The sequence below is a fragment of the Platalea leucorodia genome, assembly GCF_965183815.1.
Source record: "Platalea leucorodia genome assembly, chromosome: 4".
Lineage (NCBI taxonomy): Eukaryota > Metazoa > Chordata > Aves > Pelecaniformes > Threskiornithidae > Platalea > Platalea leucorodia.
In genome coordinates this window covers 8,750,664-8,772,192 of record NC_138826.1, presented here as the reverse complement: position 1 = coordinate 8,772,192, position 21,529 = coordinate 8,750,664, and the positions used below count along the sequence as shown (strand labels likewise).

At 40.4% G+C, this 21,529-nt stretch overlaps 2 protein-coding genes across 2 annotated transcripts in view; both read right to left on the bottom strand.

Annotated features, from left to right (window-relative positions):
- Positions 1-2,282: 2,282 nt before the first annotated feature.
- On the bottom strand, positions 2,283-7,235 carry SPMIP5 (sperm microtubule inner protein 5; the record flags this gene model as incomplete). The annotated part of the gene is given in 4 exon segments (XM_082308730.1): positions 2,283-2,374; positions 2,377-2,421; positions 4,970-5,117; positions 7,230-7,235. Coding segments are annotated over 4 exon segments (291 nt in total).
- HSPA12A (heat shock protein family A (Hsp70) member 12A) overlaps positions 5,931-21,529 on the bottom strand; it is a 60,924-nt gene continuing 45,325 nt past the window's right edge. The window contains exons 7-12 of the mRNA XM_082309239.1: positions 19,059-19,230; positions 16,423-16,509; positions 15,747-15,851; positions 14,404-14,662; positions 12,602-12,705; positions 5,931-11,146 (exon numbers count right to left, since the gene is read on the bottom strand). Coding sequence (XP_082165365.1) covers positions 10,512-11,146; positions 12,602-12,705; positions 14,404-14,662; positions 15,747-15,851; positions 16,423-16,509; positions 19,059-19,230 — 1,362 coding nt within the window. The 3' untranslated portion in view covers positions 5,931-10,511. The remainder of the gene's footprint in view (positions 11,147-12,601; positions 12,706-14,403; positions 14,663-15,746; positions 15,852-16,422; positions 16,510-19,058; positions 19,231-21,529) is intronic.

The window sequence follows — 21,529 nt, the reverse complement described above, 5'->3', positions numbered from 1 at the left end:
GTTCTCTAGGGGTAGAACAGCCCCAGAGAGTCAGAGGTGACGTCATCTTTGCATAGGAGTTAGCAGGGCTCATTGAAAGAGCTATAAACTAGATTTGAAGGGGGAAAGGGATAAAACCAAGAAGGCCAATGGCATCCTGCTTGTATCAGGAATAGTGTGGCCAGCAGGACCAGGGAAGTGATCGTCCCCCTGTACTGGGCACTGGTGAGGCTGCACCTCGAATCCTGTGTTCAGTGTTGGGCCCCTCACTACAAGAAGGACATCGAGGTGCTGCAGCATGGCCAGAGCAGGGCAACGAAGCTGGTGAAGGGTCCAGAGCACAAGGTTGGTGAGGAGCAGCTGAGGGAACTGGAGTTGTTCAGCCTGGAGAAGAGGAGGCTGAGGGGAGACCTTATTGCTGTCTACAACTCCCTGAAAGGAGGTTGTAGCGAGGTGGGGGTCGGTCTCTTCTCCCAAGTAACAAGCGATAGGACGAGAGGAAACGGCCTCAAGTTGCGTCAGGAAAGGTTTAGATTGGATACGAGGAAAAATTTCTTCACCAAAAGGGTTGTCAAGCATTGGAACAGGCTGCGCAGGGAAGTGGTGGAGTCCCCATCCCTGGAGGTATTTAAAAGCCGCGTAGACGTGGTGCTTGAGGACATGGTTTAGTGGTGGACTTGGCAGTGCTCGGTTAACAGTTGGACTCAATGATCTTAAAGGTCTTTTCCAACCTAAACGATTCTATGATTATGTAAAACTTTAGAAAGGTGAGGACAGTAAAACACAAATAAACTGCCTAGGTAGGTAGCACCATTGCAGCATCAGAAGTTTAAAACCAGATTAAACAGAAGTGAGTATCTTAGGCAGAACTAATAATGTTTTGCCACAGTAAGTTGATGTCTGAGGTCCTTTCCAGGTACATGCATGTCCTGTGATCCTCTAACAGAGCTGCAATTGCAGTAAGCAAAAATAGTGGGTGGATCTGCACAGAGATATAGAAAAAAAAAAAGGGAAAAAATCTAAAGCCACAATTAATGCTATATACTACCTGACTCTGAAGGAAAGAAATGATAAATGCTTCTGTGGGATGTAATCGGTATATTTTGGCATCCCCTCAGTCCTGTAGAATCTTCAATAAGCGTGGGACTTTCAGAACTTCGGTCTCATCTGTCTCATCCCTAAGACAAAAGAAAATAGCTACCAAAATAATTTAAATGTGTTTTGATACACCCTCAGTCATGTTACCTGATTCTTCAAATGCCTTACACAATTATCAGACTTAAAGGCTGACCTCATTGCCCCGAGCAGTCAAAATATCTATCCTCCTGCCCACCCATGTACTAGATACTAAGGACTTTTTCATGGACAAGGCAGCCAGCTGTGTGTTCCCAACACCCTGCAGATACTACTGCCATCTGGGACCTCTGCTTACACAAGAAACATAGGGAGAAATTTATCTGAAGGAGGATGCTGTAATGTCGTTTGTGGAAAAACACAGTTAAATACAGAAACCCTTGCAGACGTCATGCAGGAGCAGCATCTTTTCTGCTGGATTCGGTTCTTCTCACGGTTAACTTCCTTCAACTCCACTCATTTTGAGAAGTCGATAGTCATCTAGATAAAGCATATGTCGGGGGGGGGGGATGGGCTGAGAAAATAGATCTATTATGACTGTCACTAGATGAAAAGTAAAAGCTCTGTGAACAATACATAATACTGCAGTGCTTTAAGTGCCACCTTGGTACATGTTGGCAAATACGCAGTGATGGCACATGCACGGTATGCAGTGTGCTTGTGTGGGGCGAGCATCAGGTCAGCACGGAGGTTGTTCTTTGTACTACAAAGGAAGAGGGTAAGAGCTGACAGCAGATTGAACTTATCAGCTGATGGCAGATGGAAGTTCCTACTAGAGGTGCAGAATTTATTCCTCAGAGGGAAGGAAATACTCCTTATTGTCCTTAGAAAAGGGAGAGTCACCTTTCTAACTCGTTAGATTACTACAGTTTAGCAATTTTAGCTGTCAGTGTCACCACTCCTTCCTACTTTGAAACCTTCCCTGATCTTCAGCTACTGCTGGAGCACACCAATGCCTCCATCCTCCTACGTCCAAACCCTTGTGACACACCTCTCCATATGACTCCTTTGGTTTTCTTACACTCAATCCAGTGTCATCTTCCTTTTACTTGTTGGCTCTGCTGCAGCACACAATATTCCTAGAGGAAGCTTACACTGAACTTTTCATTCCTCCATGTTTACATAAGCTCACCTGTGGACACTGATAGAAGGCTTATAGCAGCTGCAATCTACCAAGTTCTTAAATAATTATTTGCCATCACACGGTAGCGAACACTATGTCCTAGTTCGGTGACTTCTGCTCTGGGCACAAAGCCAGTGGTCCTGGGATAGGTGTATCTAGTAAACTTTTCCCTATTATTACAGTCCCTGAAAAATGAGAAAATAGATATTACTTCAAAATTATAGCCAGTACCTACGCAACTGTACGTTAAACAAAGAAGATACAGAATTTCTTGATGGTTTGCAGAAAAATGTTTGCAGTTAACTAACTTAATTTACTGCACTTAGTCCCTTTATATCAGTGAGGTATGTGCTCAGCTGCTTTTGATATACCCCTTAGTGATGCTGAGATAATCTTACTTTTTTTTTTTATTCAGCCAGCTCCTCAAAATCTATTTACTTTTGAATGTGTATTTCTCTGGCTACAAAGGATTTGAGGGCTCGGCTAACAGCCAGACTGAAAGCTCCCCTGAAGTCAGTATGAATCTTTCTATTGAATTTAATGAGATCCGAAACAGTCCCTAAAGTGTGGAAAGGCTCCCTCGCGCAACTGTTTATGTCATTTCCACTGCACTGTGAAAATTCGCACATAGGAGATTGCCTCCTGGCTGCCAAACAACAGTTAAAACAGGACACAGGTGACATCTTGTTTCAGACTGCCAGTTTGTAAGCTGCGTGCTGTTAAAATAGCTGTTGTGTTCAGACACTGATGCTGGCTGCTGGGAAGGAGCGCATGAAGCAATCTAGGAAGAAAAGGAATAGTGACAAAATTAAGAGTTGTAACTAAAGGGATGTTTTATAGCAGGGAAAGGTTATCAAGGCAACACGGGTTTCTGGGCTATCCTTTGTAAGACTGAAATACAATGAAAAATGCCAATACAAGACCACCTTTGGTTAAGATGGAGAGAGAAAAAAAGCCTGGATTGCAGTTCAGCTTGAGTTGATGCATTTAAGAGTCAAGGCATGTTTGAATTTGGACATTATGTTCCCAAGAGAAGATATTCAGTGGTTTGAACCTCCTCAATAAAGGAGTCTGAGAAAATGTTTGGAAAGAAGGAACTTCAAATAGGGAAACCAGGGTCTCAACTTCTGCAGGAGTCCAAAGAACTGGGAGGAAAGCCATAGAAGAATTACAACGTAGCATAAGTTAAAACATGAGGGACATCATCTGTTCATCAGTACCAAGTAATTAAGGTTGCAGTGAAATTTGTTGTAAAGGTAGGAGTTAAATTGCCATGTAATAGAAATGGCACAATTTACTACTAATACTGTCTTTACTATTAGAACAGTGATTTCACATTCCGGACAATTAGATATGAATGTTTAGTGCAGTAAAATTCAGAAGAGATGAAAAGCATATTCTCTGGGAATTTAGACTTTAAGGTTTCCTTTGAAAGATTAGTTTGTTTCCCAAGAACTCAAAATTTAAATCCATGAAACTCTACAAGAAAAAGCTCAAATATAGATTCACCTTTTAAAGCTGTCTTATACATTAGAAAAGCTACTGGTGCTGTCATAGCTCTTTTAGAGCTTCTGTATTTAGTTTTTCCAAGATCTGAGGAATATGCTTCCTGCATTGCCTAGGTACCTCAATCCAGCAGTGTAGCAAAATTTGTGCCAGATTTCTGAGCATGTGGCTAGTGAAGTCAATGAAGACATTTGTGTGTTTAAACAAGGCATATCAATAAGAACATCCACATATTAAGTCACAGGTATGAAAAGAGAATTGTCATGAAATCATAATCACAAATATATCACCTCTCCAGAGGTTACTCAGCACTCCTGACGTTTGCTGTGATGCATTTTCAAGATGGCACAAGACAGTTTTTGCTGTAAGAAAAATTTGCATCTGTGGAACTGCACAAGTTGTAGTGCAAACTTCTTTACTTGAATATCCACTTTCAGATTTCTAATTTGAAGCAACAAAAGCACAAAATTCTGCCCCTCCAATACTTTGTTGTCCCACTACAGCAGTCCCACCACAAAAATGTTTCTGTGTTAGAACACAGCAAGGGATAAATGAGAACTAATAAAACAGAATTTATTCCTAGAAAAGTAAGTACAAGTTTTCCAACATCAGTATGTAATGAGATTGGCAAATAACAGGCCTGAATCCCAGATACACAAAGCATCTGCAGTTCTCACCAATTTATCTGAGCTTCACCTCTTGAAAATCAGGCAGGTCTTGCACTGAGTAAGGGGATTCTGAATCCATTGCCCTTAAGACGGACATCTGGGTGGTGTTTAATGTAGCTGCTTAGAAAACTGAAAGGAGAGAATCTCTTTGGAGACGTTGGACACTGCTGTCATGGAGATTGTTTTATAAGTTGTTTTATTCCATGGCTATTAACATGAAAACACTGTCTGCAAATTTCAGTAAGGATTTATAGGATCTTGGTAGAACCAACAATTCATACAAACTCCTCCCTATCAAGGTGGGGCTGTAACTTTGAACAGAAACACACTCATATGAGAAAAACTTTGGATTTAGAAGAGTCCAGCAAAAGGGCCAAATTCTGCCAGTGAATGCACATACATGAAACTCCCCTGGAAACCAGAGCAATGTGCTAGAACACTGAAAGCAAAATTTGGTTCTTAATGTGCCCTGAAGACTGTAATTATATTTCCCATTGTACTAGTAACATTAATTGAATGTTTGGCTGAAATCAAGTTCATTACAAGTTAAATACAGTACCTAGCCTATTAGGATGGTGTTTATAATTATAGTCATAAAGCACTCGTAAAACATCTTCATTGCAGCAAATAGGTGGAAGTTGGGGTGTAGTGGCTGCTATGCACCTCAGTTCATTCTCTGCATCTTTGTGTCTGAGCAGCTTTGTAGACTAAGGTCACATACACCACTGAATTGTCTCCACAGCTAGTGCCAACATTGCTGAATTTTAGAGGGACATGGCCTGTAACAGTTAGCAGAAAAATATAATATTGCACAAACTGTTATACAAGTTTTTTTTTAGTGCAGCTGGACCTTACTGAACATTCCTAGATCTAGAAACACACAGTAAATATGTACACCCTCATGCAGATATACCTGGTTATTGGCCACTTTATTGGCCTGATAATACAATTTTAGCAACAAACCAGCCTTTGATAAGGCCTAAGAGACTACAGTCCCCTCTGATAGATCAATTTTTATATTTGATTTCCCAGCTCTCTCAAAGCATCATTACAGAAAATATCTAATCTGCTTTTGGTATTGCCCAAACTCCTTCTGTCTTACCTCCAACCAACACCCTACTCAGAGCTACACCAACTCTGGTGGAAGTTGAGTAATCCCCAGCAGTGGACTTCTACCTCGGGCACATATGGAGTCTCCCTAGAAAGCACACAAGGGAACTAAAAATGCAGCAGCCTCTTGTTGAAGAGTTGTGTGCGCTGCACAGGGGCCTGCAAGCCCTTGGCAAAGACTTGTGGTGTCCACACATCTAAAAGGGTGAAGAAATCTGGTAAGCAGCACATACAGTTGATGTCACTTTTGCTCAGTTACGCATATGAAGGAGTATCCAAATGCAAGTATAACCACTTGGCCTTTCTCACTTTCAAAATAACTTAGGTTTCTTTTTATAGTAATTTTCATAAAAATAGTAACACCCAAAAAGAAAAAATAATTTTACTGTATTTTATTTGACATGGTTGAAGACACAAGAACACTCAAGATACAATCCAGACAAGTTGTGAACAGCTCCAAACATCAGTGAAATCTGAATTTATCTTGCACAGAGGTGAACAAGACCACAATGGTTGGTTTTATAATATAGTTTAAGACTATTTCAAGCAGGTGAGTACTGTGACGTTATGCCCAACAACTTTTATACTATTCATCCGCTTAAGCCACTTCATATCATAAATATGCAGCTTACCTTGGCGATTAAATCTCTGCAATATATAATTAGCCTTCTCATAATAATGCATTAAAACTCCTGTATATAAATATTGGTATATTCATACCAATGCAAACTTTCCTAAGCATCACTGCACATTTATCATATTCTAGCACAATTAATCATTCTACCACAATTAGCTGCTAACTTTCAGCCTAGAGTTAAGTTAACTTGGACCCAAACTTGCAAGTTGCTGCTTAGAGCAAAACTTCTGCCAGGGCCTTCTGCTTTCCCTAAGGGTAGCAAGGCCTTCAACATTAAGTTGCACAATGTCATCTGAAACCCCTTCCAAAAAAATACTCTGCAGGGAATCTCCTGCAAAAGTATCAGAACTACTATTCTAAAAATGACTCATTTCCTAATAAATTTCATATTAATTTTACAGCCTAACATCCTTTATCAAAACGGGCATCCACATGCCACTTACAATGTAAAGTTGTTTAACTGGGTTATAGACTACAGACCACAGCATAATATTCTACTTACAATTCTAATTCCTTAGAGAGACAAGCTAATTTTCCATTCTTAGATTTAAAAAGGGCAACGAGGACAGTTGGGAGTTTGTTCAGTAGTTCAGTGCTCTGCAAAGATAAGCTTGATAGTGCTCTCATCAGACTGAATGAGGAAGTGCAAAAATATGCAAACCACATTGTACAGTTACAGTAGAGTCATTTCAGCAACAAACCCCTGCTTGGATCCAGATGGAATCTTACAAAAGGCAAAGAAGAAAGGGCAGGGAATAGCTACTGTGCAGGAAGCTATGCTTCAGAAGAGCTGCAGAAACTACCCTCAGCATTCCCTGCAGACAGGCTGAAAACAGGATAAAAATCATGGGCCACCTGATCTTGCAGTTCGCCTCCTCTTCAGGGGAGAGAGGGGGTGGTTGCAGCCATTTATTAGACCAAATTCTGTGTTAACCTAAGGCCACAGGAAACAAATCTGTGCAGAATTAGACCGATTCAGTTTAACATAGGATGCAAAGACATCAAAGCCTATTTTTCTTTAAGGATTTTGTCTTTTGGTAGGTGGTAGTGGTAAACAGAAACTGGGTCTTACCTGCATCTACAATAAATTAGGGTTGCCTGCCTTTGGAAGGTAGGTTCGTGTTTGGTTTTTGTTGTTTTTTTTGTTTTGTTTTTTTTGTTTTTTTTTTAAACTAGAGAAGATCCTTAATAAATCCCCAAAACCTAGTGAAGAAGCTGTATATCCAGATCATACAATCTAATTTTTAACTTGGTTTTACAGGAGGATTCATCCATTATTATGATGAATTGCTGGAGATGGAATGGTCACCATCTGAAACAAAGAAATGAAAATCCCAGCAACATACTAGTGCATCTGTGTAATACGCTTAACTGGTATGACTTGCATTGCAGGAAGAATGTTGTATTCTCTGACACACCAACATTTCTTTCCTATTATTATAAGATCAGCCTTTTACATTTCATATCTTACCATCTTTAAAAGCCTATAATTACAGAAGCTGATTGAGAAACTATGTTATTTAAAATTAACAGCTGAATGAAATCAACAGAGGCAAAGAGCATTTTTATACAAGAAAATAGCACTGTAGAAAGAAAGAGTCTGTACAATATTTAAATATTGTATATACATAAAATTATATTGTTCATAACTCATCTTAAACTTTCTCTTGTTTGTAAACCATGGAAAGCAACACACAAAAAAATCCCAGTATTTAGCTTTTAAAGCATTTCGCAGGCAGCAGGAAACTGAATGCTAGCAAGCACACTTTGTAATTACAGAAAGTATCCAGCCGGATACTGTGACTAGCATTCTCCATAGTCCTTTTTTTTTTTTTTTTTTTAAAGCTGAATGCAGAACAGATTTCACATTCAACTAGGGAATTCTGCAGGAGACACAGAAAACTCAATGGCAAAATGCAGTAGACCAGTTCTGCAGCTCTTTACTGTGACAAAACTCCAGGCTAAACACGGAAAGCTTAAGTGCAGACTTGGGACGTAAATTAGTGAAATAATTGATAAAGCTTTCATTTCCCAAAAGTCTCAGTAATGGATTTAACTCATGCTCAACTTATTACAAATGACGGTTTAGTTTAACAATTAACATTGCAAAGTTTCAAAAATGTAATGAATTCCAGCAGGTAATCAGGCAGCTCTGTATAAATGCTCTGAAAGTGTCAGCATTTTAGGGTGATTCTACAGGGTAGTATCAGTCTGCCAGTTTGGAGTGGGATTTGGATTTGAATCTGAAGCTGTCAGTTCATGGCAGATATAGATTGTAGGTAGCATTTTGCAAAATAAAAACTGTTCCAGTTGCAGAAGAAATTGTCCAGGTGAACGTGCTTAAGAAAACATTTCCAGAAAGTTATTATTTGGAAAACAAGATGCTACCATGACCATCATTGTATTTCACCCGCATGAGAGTTGTGTGCTCATAGCCATGTAAGAAATGCTTTATTTAATGTTATTTGTAGTTTCATTCTCTTGGCTTCTGCCTTCCACTTTACTGGCCATTCAACTCAACCCAGAAATATATTTTACTCAATTAAAATGTAGGTTACTCAAAATATATTACGGTACTTTTGATCTAGACATTTTCTCTCTTATAAATTGTTTAAATCTTCCTGGACAGCCATCATCTAATTGTGCTTCCAAATCTTAATACAGGGATTAACAAGAAAATAAATATAATCACCTGGAGAAGTGCTTGATAAACCAGATGGGTCAGAGGGACCTCTACAGGCTGGAGAAATGTGCAGACAGGAACCTCACAAAGTTCAACAAAGGGAAGTGCAAAGTCCTGAACCTGGGGGGGAACAGCCCCATGCACCAGTATATGCTGTGGGCCAACGGGCTGGAAAGCAGCTTGGCAGAAAAAGACCTTGGGGTCTTGGTAGACACAAAGTTAAGCATCAGCCGGCAATGTGCCCTTGCAACAAAGAATGCCAATAGCCTCCTGGGCTGCATTAGGAAGAGCATTGCCAGCAGGTCAAGGAAAGTGATTAGTCCCCTTTATTCCGCCCTGATGAGACCACATCTGGAGTGCCGGGTCCAGTTCTGTGCTTCTCAGTACAAGAGAGACATGGACATACTGGACTGAGTCCAGCAAAGGGTCATGAAGATGATTAAGGGATTGGAATATCTGCCATGTGAGGAGAGGCTGAGAGATCTGAGACTGTTTAGACTCGAGAAGGCTCAGGAGATGCTAGGAATGCGTATAAATGCCTGATAGAAGACAGTAAAGAAGATGGAGCCAGACTTCTCAGAGGTATCCAGTGAAGGAACAAGAGGCAACGGTCACAAATTGAAACTCAAGAAATTCCTTTTAAACGTAAGAAAAAGCTTTTTTTGCAGTGAGGTTTGTCAAATACTGGAACAGGTGGCTCAGAGAAGTTTAGGCATCTCCATCTTTGGAGACATTCAAAACGGGACAGAGTATCCTGCTCTAGCTGACACTACTTAGAGCTGAGAGCTTGGACCAGATAGTCAATGGATGTCACCTCCAACCTCAACTATTCCGTGATTCTATGATTTCAGAAAGAGACTAATAAAAATAAGTTTAGAAGATCCAAAAGATAAATAGTTTTGTTCTTAATAGTTTTCCAAAGTATAATGAGGGTAATGCTAGCTATTTTTTCCAACAGCTAGTTCTGAGAGCTTTGACAATAAAGACCTTGTTTTCAAACTGGAACAATCAATATGAGGCTCCTAAAATATATATATATATTTTTTTTTTTCCCCTAAATCTAATTTTAAGGATTTCTGAGGATTTTCTTTTCAGTGGGATCTCAGAATTTAAGAATCTCAGGTCCCATTTCTTTAAGTCATTGATCTTCAGCACTTAAATTTTGGAAAGCAGAGGGCAAAATCAAAAGAACAAAAGAATATTATAGGTTACTAATTTGTTCCCATTGCCAGAGGATGGTGCTATTTAAACAGACACCCCACACAGATACACCCCCTACAAGAACCACGTGGGTTAGTGAGTTTTTCTTGGGAGGAAGAGGAAGAAGAAGAACAAGAACAAGGCAAAGAGATTACAGCTTTACATCTTTTTAACTAATCTTCAGGACCCAACAATAATCGGTATTTACCTAATAAAGGTAGATCTTTAAGCATGCTTGAGTAACTTGGTAACTTTTACTACCTCTGGAACTTTTGCTCCCAAAACTTTTTAAGGGTCTTTCAAAATCCAGTCTTTGGTCATCAAAGGGCACAAACACGACATACCCCACCTTACTAGCTGTTCTCATATAGCCTGCTGAAATTCACGTTGATTACATGATATATGAAAGTCAAAAAATGGAATAGTGGAAGATCAGTCTCACAAACAGGCTGTGGTGGGGAAAATGGGCTGTTAGTAGTTTAAGAAATCAATACCAACTTTGACACTTTTAGAGGTGGCAACATCAATGGCCATGGCTTTGATTTCAGTGTCCCCAAACTGCATAAGTGTTTTGATCTCCCGCCGGTTCGGCACTGAAGCATCAGTTCCCGTGAGATCCAAGCGAAGTGTGCCACACTTTTTTACTCCAGATTCGGTGATGAAGCTGACATTATCTTGTTCTGAGCTATAGATATTGATCACTATTACTAACTGAGAAGGTTTGGCAGGTGTGTAACTGCGTGTCACAGTTTCTCCAAGGGCTACAGATTGGTCGGCTGAGATAAATTTGTCAAAGACATCAGTGCACCAGCGTGTGCCATCTTTGATTAGAAGCTTCTCTGGTGGATGCTTCCCTTCCACAAACCGATTGAGCACACCCACACCGTAGGTGAGAGGTGAACGCCGCACTTTGATGACAGCAGGGTCTAGACCAAAGAGAACAGCTCCTTTGAGGATAGTGAGGCCCACATCCTGAGGAATGATGACTCGACATCTCGAACCAAAAGCACTCTGGACAGCTTGTTGGAGTAAGGGGGATTCAGCGAAGCCACCCACCAGGAACAGAAACTTGACATTGGTCACTTCTGGCTTATCAAACACATCACCTAAACAGAAACAGAGCCCATTCAATAGGGAAAAATCCACTGTGACAAGGCAATGCAGGTCAAACTACTAATGTCCTAGTGCACTGAATGTCCCATGCGCATGCACAAGATCCGAAACTGCCACATCTATGCCCACACTGCCACTCTCAGCATGCACTAGTTCCACTTCTGCAGACTCTTCTATACTCTATTTCACTGTGAATGGAAACTTACCTCAAAGCATACAATATTTCTAAAGTGGCACTTGAAACAGAATTTTTATTTAGCTTCTACCAGTAAAGGGCGACATGGATTTCTTGCAAAGAAATCCTGGCAGTCACATTATCGGTGGTAGGGAAACAGACATCATCTTGCCACTTCAAGTATCAGTGAGATATTCCCAAACCTAACTGATTCACATACCCTTTACTGCATTCCAGATAATTCACCCCATTTTAAATTCACTTGTTACTTCTGAGCCTAACTTCTTAACCACGGTATGTACCATCTGCAAAATAATACCTCCTTACATTTTTACAGATGTTCCTTCTTAGATTAACCCCACATCCCCTACTTTCAAGCAAATCACACAGTTCAGTTGTAGGCTCACCCTTAGTTCAAATAACCAAGGCAGCATGACTGAGGTATCTATCACAACTATTGTAATTCTAGACCTCTACCTCCCTTCTCACATAGACAGCTAGCACAGAACAGCTTGTAAGTTGTGACCTCTCAAAATTTATCTAATACTTCCTCGCATATAGTGAATAAAGCTGGATATTCCACTCCAAATACAATTCAATTAGTGCTTTGTAACGTGTAGAACAGCAATACTTTGCTTACTACGTATATTATACTCTACTTGATACAAATCCAATCTTCCACCAGGAAGACTTTAAATAATAAATTTTCCAATAAGCCTATGTCACTTCCCATTACTGGATAAATAAATTCAGTCTTGCTTAAGCCATGCCTGGAAGTACTTTTACCATGATGCATCATTTATTATTTGTGGTTTAGAGATGTCAGTGATTTGGACAGTCATGAACAAATGTGACTTTATAAGTCCTTCCACTGAGCGGAAATGAACTAGAGGTCTTAATAACAGGAATAATTAGAAACTAGTTACATCTCTGGCATTATTTATTTGTTGCCTGCAACAGGAAAAAGAAAAGCAGGATCTGGGTTAGTCACTGCACTTCAGCCTTCTGAATGCTTGCAGCCCTGGAAGTACAGAATAATCGAAGCTTAGGCAGTAACAGGACTGAATCACACTCAATGTGTGATGTCCTTTACTTTTATTATTTTCCTAACTACTTTGTAGAGAACTACAAGTTTCAGAACTGAATTCCCTGCCCACATTTGGTGCGTACTAGGGGAGCTGTTTGACTTTAATTCCAGTTATGGGTTTGAAACAGGTAAGCAAAGCGGCAGTTTCAGCTCAGCCGGGAAGCAGCATTACACATAGATACGTACTAAGGTGCTGAACAATCTGGTCAATTGTAGGTTTGAAAAGAGCATTCATTGCATCCGGGCTCATCCTCAGCATTCCCTGGGAGGACCACTTCACAAAGTCCACACTGGAAAAGAATAGTTAGAAGGGACATTAAAACATTACAGCTGAGCTGTAAGAAACAGCCAAGCACTCACAAGATGCAGTAAATAAATAAATGAATGAGTTTACAGAATCTGCATGCATTTTGCTTGGAAGAAAGTGCCTCACCTCACCCTAGCCCCATACCAACTGCAGCAATGTAAAATTTCAAGGGAGAATTGTTATTTTTGCTTGTCTAATTGTTGTTTTCTTTGCCTGATTGCCTTCTGTAGCATTACCAATGCTCAGCTGCTTCCTGAAACAGCTGGCAGTCAATCCAGCGCTCGCTCATCTGAAACAGCACTGATTCATCCCCAGAAGGGCAACATTTAGATTACAGGAGCAGCAGGCCAAAGCCACTGGAAACACACAAGGAAAACAAGCAAGTATGGGAAGCCTCAGGAGGCAGAAGGGAGCACAGCATTTTTAATGAGGCATAACATTTGTTAAGTGAATACAGGCATTACGTTATTCCATCACTGATGCACATCCATAGAGCTCAGTAATCTCCTTTTCATTCATGCACATTATATGTCACCTTTATACTCTTTCTATCCCGTTATCCAATTAATTTCATTTTATTTGAAGGGAACATTTAGCACTCCCTCTAAGATTCACCATTAAGACTATTAATAAGAAGGAGATGGCCTTGTGAGAGGGAATATTTCCAGAAATTTTTAATGATTTCAGAACCTCAGTCTCATTTAGGAAGTGACTCCGAGCTGGATTCCAAGTCATTTAGGCTTAAAGTAGATTTACCAACAACTTTAGGAAAAGATGCAGGAGTTTCAGCCTGCATGCTACATTCAACATTCGCTGGATTAAAAAATGCAGAAAGAAACCAAGGTACAGGTACTAAATATCACGTCTTCTGCTCTCCGGTCCCAAGCGTTCTGCCGCGCATTCACAGGCGCTCTTGTTCTTTCTCTTTGATGCTATTAATCTCCAGGTGGCCTGTAGCATATAACTTCAAAAGATGCAAAATGCCCACTTCTACTTTCTCCTCCCTTCCTTTTCTGTAGCAGCCTGTGACCTTGTCATTTAGGGTGCTTTCCTGATACTTACAATCAGGAATTAAAACCTCTGCAGGGAATTATGTCTCCCCGTCTACTGAGCAAATGATCTAACTCTAACATACCAGGAGAAAAGAAAGCCTGCCATTATTTCAAAAGAAGAATGCTTTCCTCTTGCAGAGCTCTATGCAATAGTATGTGTTTTCACTGGTGATCTGGTACTGTTCATAACTTTCCTCAAGTCATGAATGTACTTACATATCTCACTCAAGATCTTGGGTTTGTTCCAGGGCCCAGGCCTCTAAAAATCAAGGTTTTAGGTAACTAAACTTTAGACATCAAATTCTGTGTTTGATCTGACCTTCCTAATTAACATATAAGAGACTCAAAATATATGGTCAAATTCAGGAAAGTCATGCAGTGGTGGCCTAACGAAAGTCATAGAAAACAATATCAGGAGAGTGCAAGTCTTATATAGAAAAGCTTTTGTAAGAGATAGATCAGAACTCTTCATTCTGGAAACTGCACTTCAGGCAATCCCATTTTCTCATCCTTATATTACATTTTTACATTATTATCTTTCAGTCTACATATAATTAGGATATTTTAATGATTTGTCTTTGCTATCAGTAGTTAATTCTGCATCCATTTGGGTTCAATCATCTACTCACTTGCTTTTCCTCAAGGCATGTTCTACACTGTGACCTCGAAACTTCTTATAATAGTCAATGAAGGAGAAAGGCAGAGTGATGTTTAGTGGATTGGTCCTGTCTGGAGCTGCTGCCCGTTTACGGGACTCAAACGCTATCATCAGATCTACCCAGGCAGCAGGACGCTTGATTTTAAATTGCTCAATAAAATCTTCTCCAAATATTTTACACAGGAGCTTTTCAAATTCATAGTCCACACCTAGAGAACCGTATGGTCCACCTGTAGTACAAACAAAATACAGCTTTAATATTCTGAACGGCTTACTAGATTTCAAGTTGACCAAATACACATCAGATTGACACTACTAGGACTGCCATAGGAAAAGGTCTACAGAAAGAGGTATCTTTTCTAAATATAACAGTTGGTCTAATACAGAACATAATCTTACCTTTGCTTCACTTTTACTCCTATACCATCATAGCCACTGTAACATTACCACTATAAAACAGAAACATTTTTATTAGAAGCAAAGGAAACTGCCTCCTTATCCACACATGAGAAGGCGTGAGTTGGACTCACATTCAGGAGTGGATAGACTTGATGTACAGCGTCCCATTTGCTCTTTACTGGGTTGTTTACTGGGGTAGTCTTACAGCCACCAGGGCTGAGAACGCTTAATGATGAACCATACAGATGAAGACTAAAACAGTATGGAGACACAGGAACAAATAATAGGCTGTCTCATGTGGGTAACAGCTTCGTCACGGGACAAAGTCAAAGGGGATCCGGAGTTCAGGAAGGGAATACCATTCAAGGAATTGCACTTTATATCTTTGTTGTGGATCAATCATTGTGCATTTTTCCTAGGGGATTGTAGACCCTCCTTGTTATACTGTCTGTGAAAGCTTCCCCTTAAATCCAGGGAAACTTCTGTTCTGCCACAGTCACTTTACAAGGACCTTGTTGTGACACTCAGCTATTCATATCTGTACAGTACGTCTCTGAATACCTGGGCAGAGCAGCAATGCACAGGTGACCTCTCAAAGGACAGGAAGATGACGACTCTACTAGCAGAAGTCAGACCAGGACCATGGCAGGAGGTTGTGGCCTGAATGGGAGTGAATAACACAGGAGATGGCCGTTCCTTACCCTTCCAACGTGAGGTTTACCATCCCAAAGCGTCAGAAGCATTAAGTGATTTAGCCTTGTCTGCTGACCAGCAGCTAGGTTATGCTAATTTTGAACGCTGGTCTTATTTCAATAAGAACTGTTAGTCAAATGCAGTGAATGATAAAGGCATACATTTCCTTCACTGACAAGTAAAAATATTACATAAATAAAGCAAGCAGTGGAAGTGACATACCTGTTGCCTTGTATAGCTCCTTAAGATGTCCTTCAGGGAGCCTTATCTGATGGACAGTCATATCCACTGTGCCTCCTCCACTGTCAACAACGATGTAACGGTCACCTAGTTTGCCAAAGGAATAGGCAAATGGTATTTATGTTAACGTTATCACCACAGCGTATTGCAATGAAGACTTCTCAGGGGCATTATCATCATGAGAGATAATGACTTACAGAAAGCCATGAATGTCTATGCTAAAGTCTTGATCTTTTTTAGTAATTATAATGCAATGATTGACAATAAATATGAAAATCAGATGTCAAAAGCTATTGACTTAGCACAGATGAAAAGCAGTTTAATAGAATTGCTCATGCTGCTAGCATACATCCTAGGAGGTTACCAAATTAATACTATGGCATATTTACAAGGCCTGTTCCGAGGAAAATATTCTGGTTGCATTTTAACAGCTGCATTCCTTTCTACCATCTCCTTAATAAACTGTATTTTGCTAGAGCATACAGAATAGCAGTTCAGCCTTAGTAACTAAGAGCAGCACATGAACTTGTATTTTTTTCTTTTCCTATTTATAATCACTGTGAGAACACTGCAGTGCACAGCACATTTGTGGGAAACACAATGTTTGCCTGCAATATAGAACCAGTGAGAGCAAAGTTTATTTAAGAAAGGACACTACCTTCCTCCAGTTCGGACCAGATCTCTCCTATGACATTTTCCACCAAAAAGGTACGACTCTGTCGATTACGACGGACGTGTTCCTTAGCTAGTCATTGACAGAGAAAAAATTACCGAGTATAAGAAAGCATGAAGAAGCTGATATATCATAAGCTGCAGGAAACAAGTGCAAGCGGGCTGACAGATCTGTCTGTATCACTTCTTAACAAAACAAACGAACAAAAATTATTGCATTATAATCGGGAACATTATAATGTTGTTTCTAGACAGAACGAAAAATGTTTTTCAGCCACACTGATCTTCCTCGATAGTAACTGAATTACAACCAATAACCTAACACAAAAGCTATAAACAGGTCTGATTTACTTTTTTTTTTATATTCTGGCTTTTAAAGCACCGCCTGGAATGGGGAAGGCTTGCAGCCAACTGTGCTCAGCGCAACGTCTGCCGCAGCGGCAGCCCCGGCCTGCTGCCAGACCAACAATCCCCACGTTTCCAAAAGCCACTTCTGACTTCGGGTGCTCAGGCAAAGATGCCTCCTGAGCCTTTCAGGATGTTGGTCTGTCTCAAAACAAGCAGCCAAACGCACTGCTTCTCAGATTTATAACTTCTTACGGCCACAGTGATCACCAAGTCTGACCCTCATAATATTTTAAATATTCACCAATTAAAAATTAAGCATAATCTGGCAATACTATTATAACAATAAGTTAATTTACAAGACTTAATTGCTACTTAGACATTTAAAAGAGGCAGAGCAGCCTGTAAGAGAAAGCAGAGTAGTGAGAGCCTTTGCTATTATGCTTCTTAATCAACCCCTACAACTGAAAGATCAAAAAATCATCCCCTCCCCAGAAAGACCCTGTGATGCAGACAAGCCGCGTCAGCCTCGCTGTGCTGACTTAGCAGCACACAGTGAGAGCTTAGACGAAGCATTCAATGACAGAACAAGCACTAGGTCCAAGCAAGGGCCTGACACAGAGCCCACAGAAGTCAACAGGAGTCCTTTCATTCACTCCTGTGGGCTAGAAGTGAACACAAGAGGCAGTCTTTAACTACGACTGAAGTAAGGTTATCCTGGCTGCTATGAACAGTAAAATTTTTGTTTTGACTTCACAGCAATAATATGGTCCTTGGAGTGCTTCTCTCTGTTTATATTTAAAGGGTTTTTCTCCTTAATCTGTTCTCAGCTTGTCTTGGGTGCCTGCCATGCCTTTATGAAATTTTAATTCTAACCCCAAATTAATTCACTCCAAACTTTGTTTTCATTAATTTTGACATGAAATCTTTCTCATCCCCAATAGCTTTTACCATACAAAGTCAAAAAGGAGAATGGTACCCCCATCCAAGAAAAAGCCCGCTAGCAGAAATCCGTGATCTGCCAGATTCTGCCCAGCTTCAAAACCTTAACCAGAGAAACTCTTTTCTTTTATTATTTTCCCAGAGGCAAATCCCTGTGTAGCCTGAAAGTGAGTTCATGTAAAATCGCATGGAACTGGAACGGTTCAGGACACGAATGAGGGGGACAGAAGGCGAGGAGCCCCTGAAGGGACTGTGTCCTGAAAATGGATTGTGTCCTGTGCTGGGCCTCCGTAACACTGAACACATCTGACAAGTGCTGGCTAGGAGAGGCACAGATAGGAGAGAATGACTCCACCTAACTGAAAAAAAAAAACATACCCTCCGGTAAATACAGGAATAGCTTTGCTAGCTTAATCTTCCACTTTCCTGTGTTGTTTTGACCTAGTAAATGTGATAAAATACAAATTCTTCTGATAAATTCCTTCTGGGATAGACTGGTACGCTACCACCAATATCAGTGCAACTGTTACAGTTCACACAGATGGGAAATGTGTGCGTTATGCAGCAATCACATCTTACTGCTGTTTCGTTTTCCTGTTGTTTTTTTCTCTCCTATTTTCCTCCAATCTCAGGTAGGATACCAAGCTCAAAAATCTTTGGTGACGAAGGATCTTTTGGCAAGTGACTTACACTGTGGACCAATCTCTGTCCTTCATTCTAAATCAGTCTTCAAACATTGATATTAGCAACAGATCCCAGGTCTATAAATCAGAAGTGATGTATCTAGTTGCTCTTCTACAAGCAGATAAATTCATTGCTATATTCCAATACCGTGTGTTCCCCTGAGTGTTGAAAGTAATTAATGATATTTCATAAAGATGACATCAAAAAGCATCTACCAAAACTCTGGAACACCTCAAAGTCTCACTGCAGATCCAGTTATTTAACACTGCTTCAATAATGCAGCTAAGTGAACACATAATTGTTTCCAACAAATTAAATTAAAAAAAGATCCAACATGAAGTATTGATTTTAATTAAGGCAGAAAAATACTGTTGTGAAAATACTAAAAGCCTCCCACAACATCCCAATAAAGGCAAGGCAATGAAGCTACCTGTGTGCTAAAATTCAAGTGTGTGCAAACATGTCTGCCGGATCAATGCCTAAACTAGTCTAATTACACTAAACAGGAAAACAGTTTATAAAAGCAAACTGATGCTAGCCTAAAACTTTTAAAGAGAGCGAAGACAACAAGAAATGATAAGAAAACAGCCCTCATGGACAAAGCAAACTTAGGCATAAGAATCTAAAGAAGTGAGTTAATGGAAGCAGTACCCTGTGTAAATCCAGTTCCAATAGTGTCACTTGGGCTATAACCATTGACAGGCGCCCTACTACTCAGGTCTATCATCTGGTGCAGGCGGAGCTTTCGGCAGTAGATAGAGGCAGCCTCGGGTTCCAGGGCAATGATCAACTGCTCGGGATTTTCAGGAGATGCCATTCCTGCCTGCGAGAGAGAATCGATCAGTGAAGTGGGGTGGGAAATACTGCAACCTAGCAGACCCTTTTCAGCAAGTGAACAAGCCTCCTTTCCCCAGCTCACGGTTTCAGTCAGGTCAGCCCTCCAAGTTCAACGCGCAAAGGAGCTGCTGCCATTGGCTAAAGGTCTTGACCTGGGAGTCGTCCTGCCCACAACGTATAGCACAACTTCACAGGCTGTAACAGGGAAGTATGCATGCACTTACCATGCTAAGTGTCTAACCGAGCAGCTGCGTACATGACAGGTGGAGAAAGGAGGAAAGTCATTTTGAAACCTGTGATGAATGGCCGAAAACCTGAACTCCTAATTAACCTGTGAATCTGCATGCTAAGAGGGGCCCCAGTCCACTTTAAAAAATGAAGGAATACCTTTGGCCTCTCCTCCCCACAATGATGTTTTAAGTACGTCTTTCTCTATAGGGCAGGTTCCCTAAAATGTAATGGGAACAAGCCTAAAAATAATCCCACATTATAAAAGTGAACATTTGCCATTCTTTCTATTTCCTTCTGGATTTTCAGCCTCCCGACACATAGATTTTCAAGAAGCCACGAGTTCTCATGTAACCACGTCAGTCTCAGAGCTGGACTTAGAGAAAAACATGAAAGAGCAGTTGACAAAATTGTGTTTTCATTTCTTTTCTCCTGTACTTCTCCCTACCATATGATTTTCTGTTAAAGTAGATAAAAATACCTTTCAACTCTTTCTGCTCAACTTTTGGTTAACCTGCTGTTGTTTTTCAGTTAAGTGCCTAAATACTAATGCATGCTAGCACACAAATAAATGTATGAATATTTTTCTGCTTCCACGGTCAGTCTTCCAGCAAACCTTCACTTCAACTCATACACACGCACTGTGGTGGCTCCAGAGCATCCTCAAAAGAAGGCAGACTCACATGGAAAGACTGCGGACCTGGACTGGAATTGGGCTTCCTTCATACAGCCACACTGTGGGCTGTGGGAATTGCTGGCTAGTTTACACCTGCAGCTAGAAACTCAAAATAAAGCCTGTTCAAAAAGCAATACTGGGGTAAGACTTGGAGACATAAAACTGTCCTTCACATTTACTGACTCATTTTACCCTCTCCATCTTAATAAATAAGATAAATAGATTTTTATAGAAAGAATCTTCCTCGTTGTTGATAACAAAAAAGGAAAAACAACAACAAATAAATTCCAAAGTAAAGGTTAAACTAATCATGGTTGCTCATTATTTTAAAAGCACACCTCATGATTGGGATTATGGCCACTTTACATCCTTTACTATTAAAAGATATAAAAAGACCATCAATCAAGCACAGACTCTCCTGCCATCATCCCACTTGCACGCAAGCATGTCGGCAGGCACAGGCTTAGATAAAGCTCTGGAGCTGTACTGCGGATGAAGTTCTTGCATTGTGCCTTAGTACAAACCCAATCTTTCCTCCAACCAGTCTGGATGTACTAGGCACAAGCAGGGCTGGTTTCATGCCAGCTCACTTCAACATCACTTATCTCCAGCTGAGCTCTTCTACACACAAAGCTTTAATTTGTTGCATTGGAAAGGGCAACATTCAAGATATGAATCAATACTTGCTCCCTGACAGATATTTATCTAATCTGCTAAAGAATCTGAATCTTTCTTGCTGCAATTTTAAGACCAGCACTTCTTGCTCTAATAAGGGCACGGAGAACAAATAGCTCCCTACTACCCTGCTGCAGTTTTCACATATCTTAAAACCATTATCATGTCCTGTGAGAGCTCTGGATCTGAGCAGCAAGTCTTTTCTTTTAATATCCAGCAACGTGGATGAACTTACGAGTGCTCAGTCTGCTCCATGTACTAGCATATGTTAGTAGCATGGACAAAGCAATTCTTAGTCTCATGTCTAACCTACCCACTAAAGAGAAAATTATATTTTAGGGAAAAAAACAGTTTGTTGCTAAGGGTATTAAAAACAAAAGGCTACACGATAAAGTATTTGCAGAGGTGACAAGAACTGAGTTGCACACACAGGGAATGCACAGCTATTTCCTAACTTGAGGAGGAAAAAAAAAGATTGTATTAATTGCAAAGTCTAGGGGGGATTTTGGTACAAATTTCCAAGGCTGGTTCTGCAAAAAGAAAACAGTAAACCAATAACAATAACACTTGCTTCCTCCCCTCCTCCAGCAGTGGTCTGTACCATGAACTTTTCACATTGCAGCCTGCACATCAGGAGAGGAAGGCAGTGACCTGCAGCGGATGGACTCAGACCCACGTCCTCAGACCCTCCAAGTACAGCGGATGC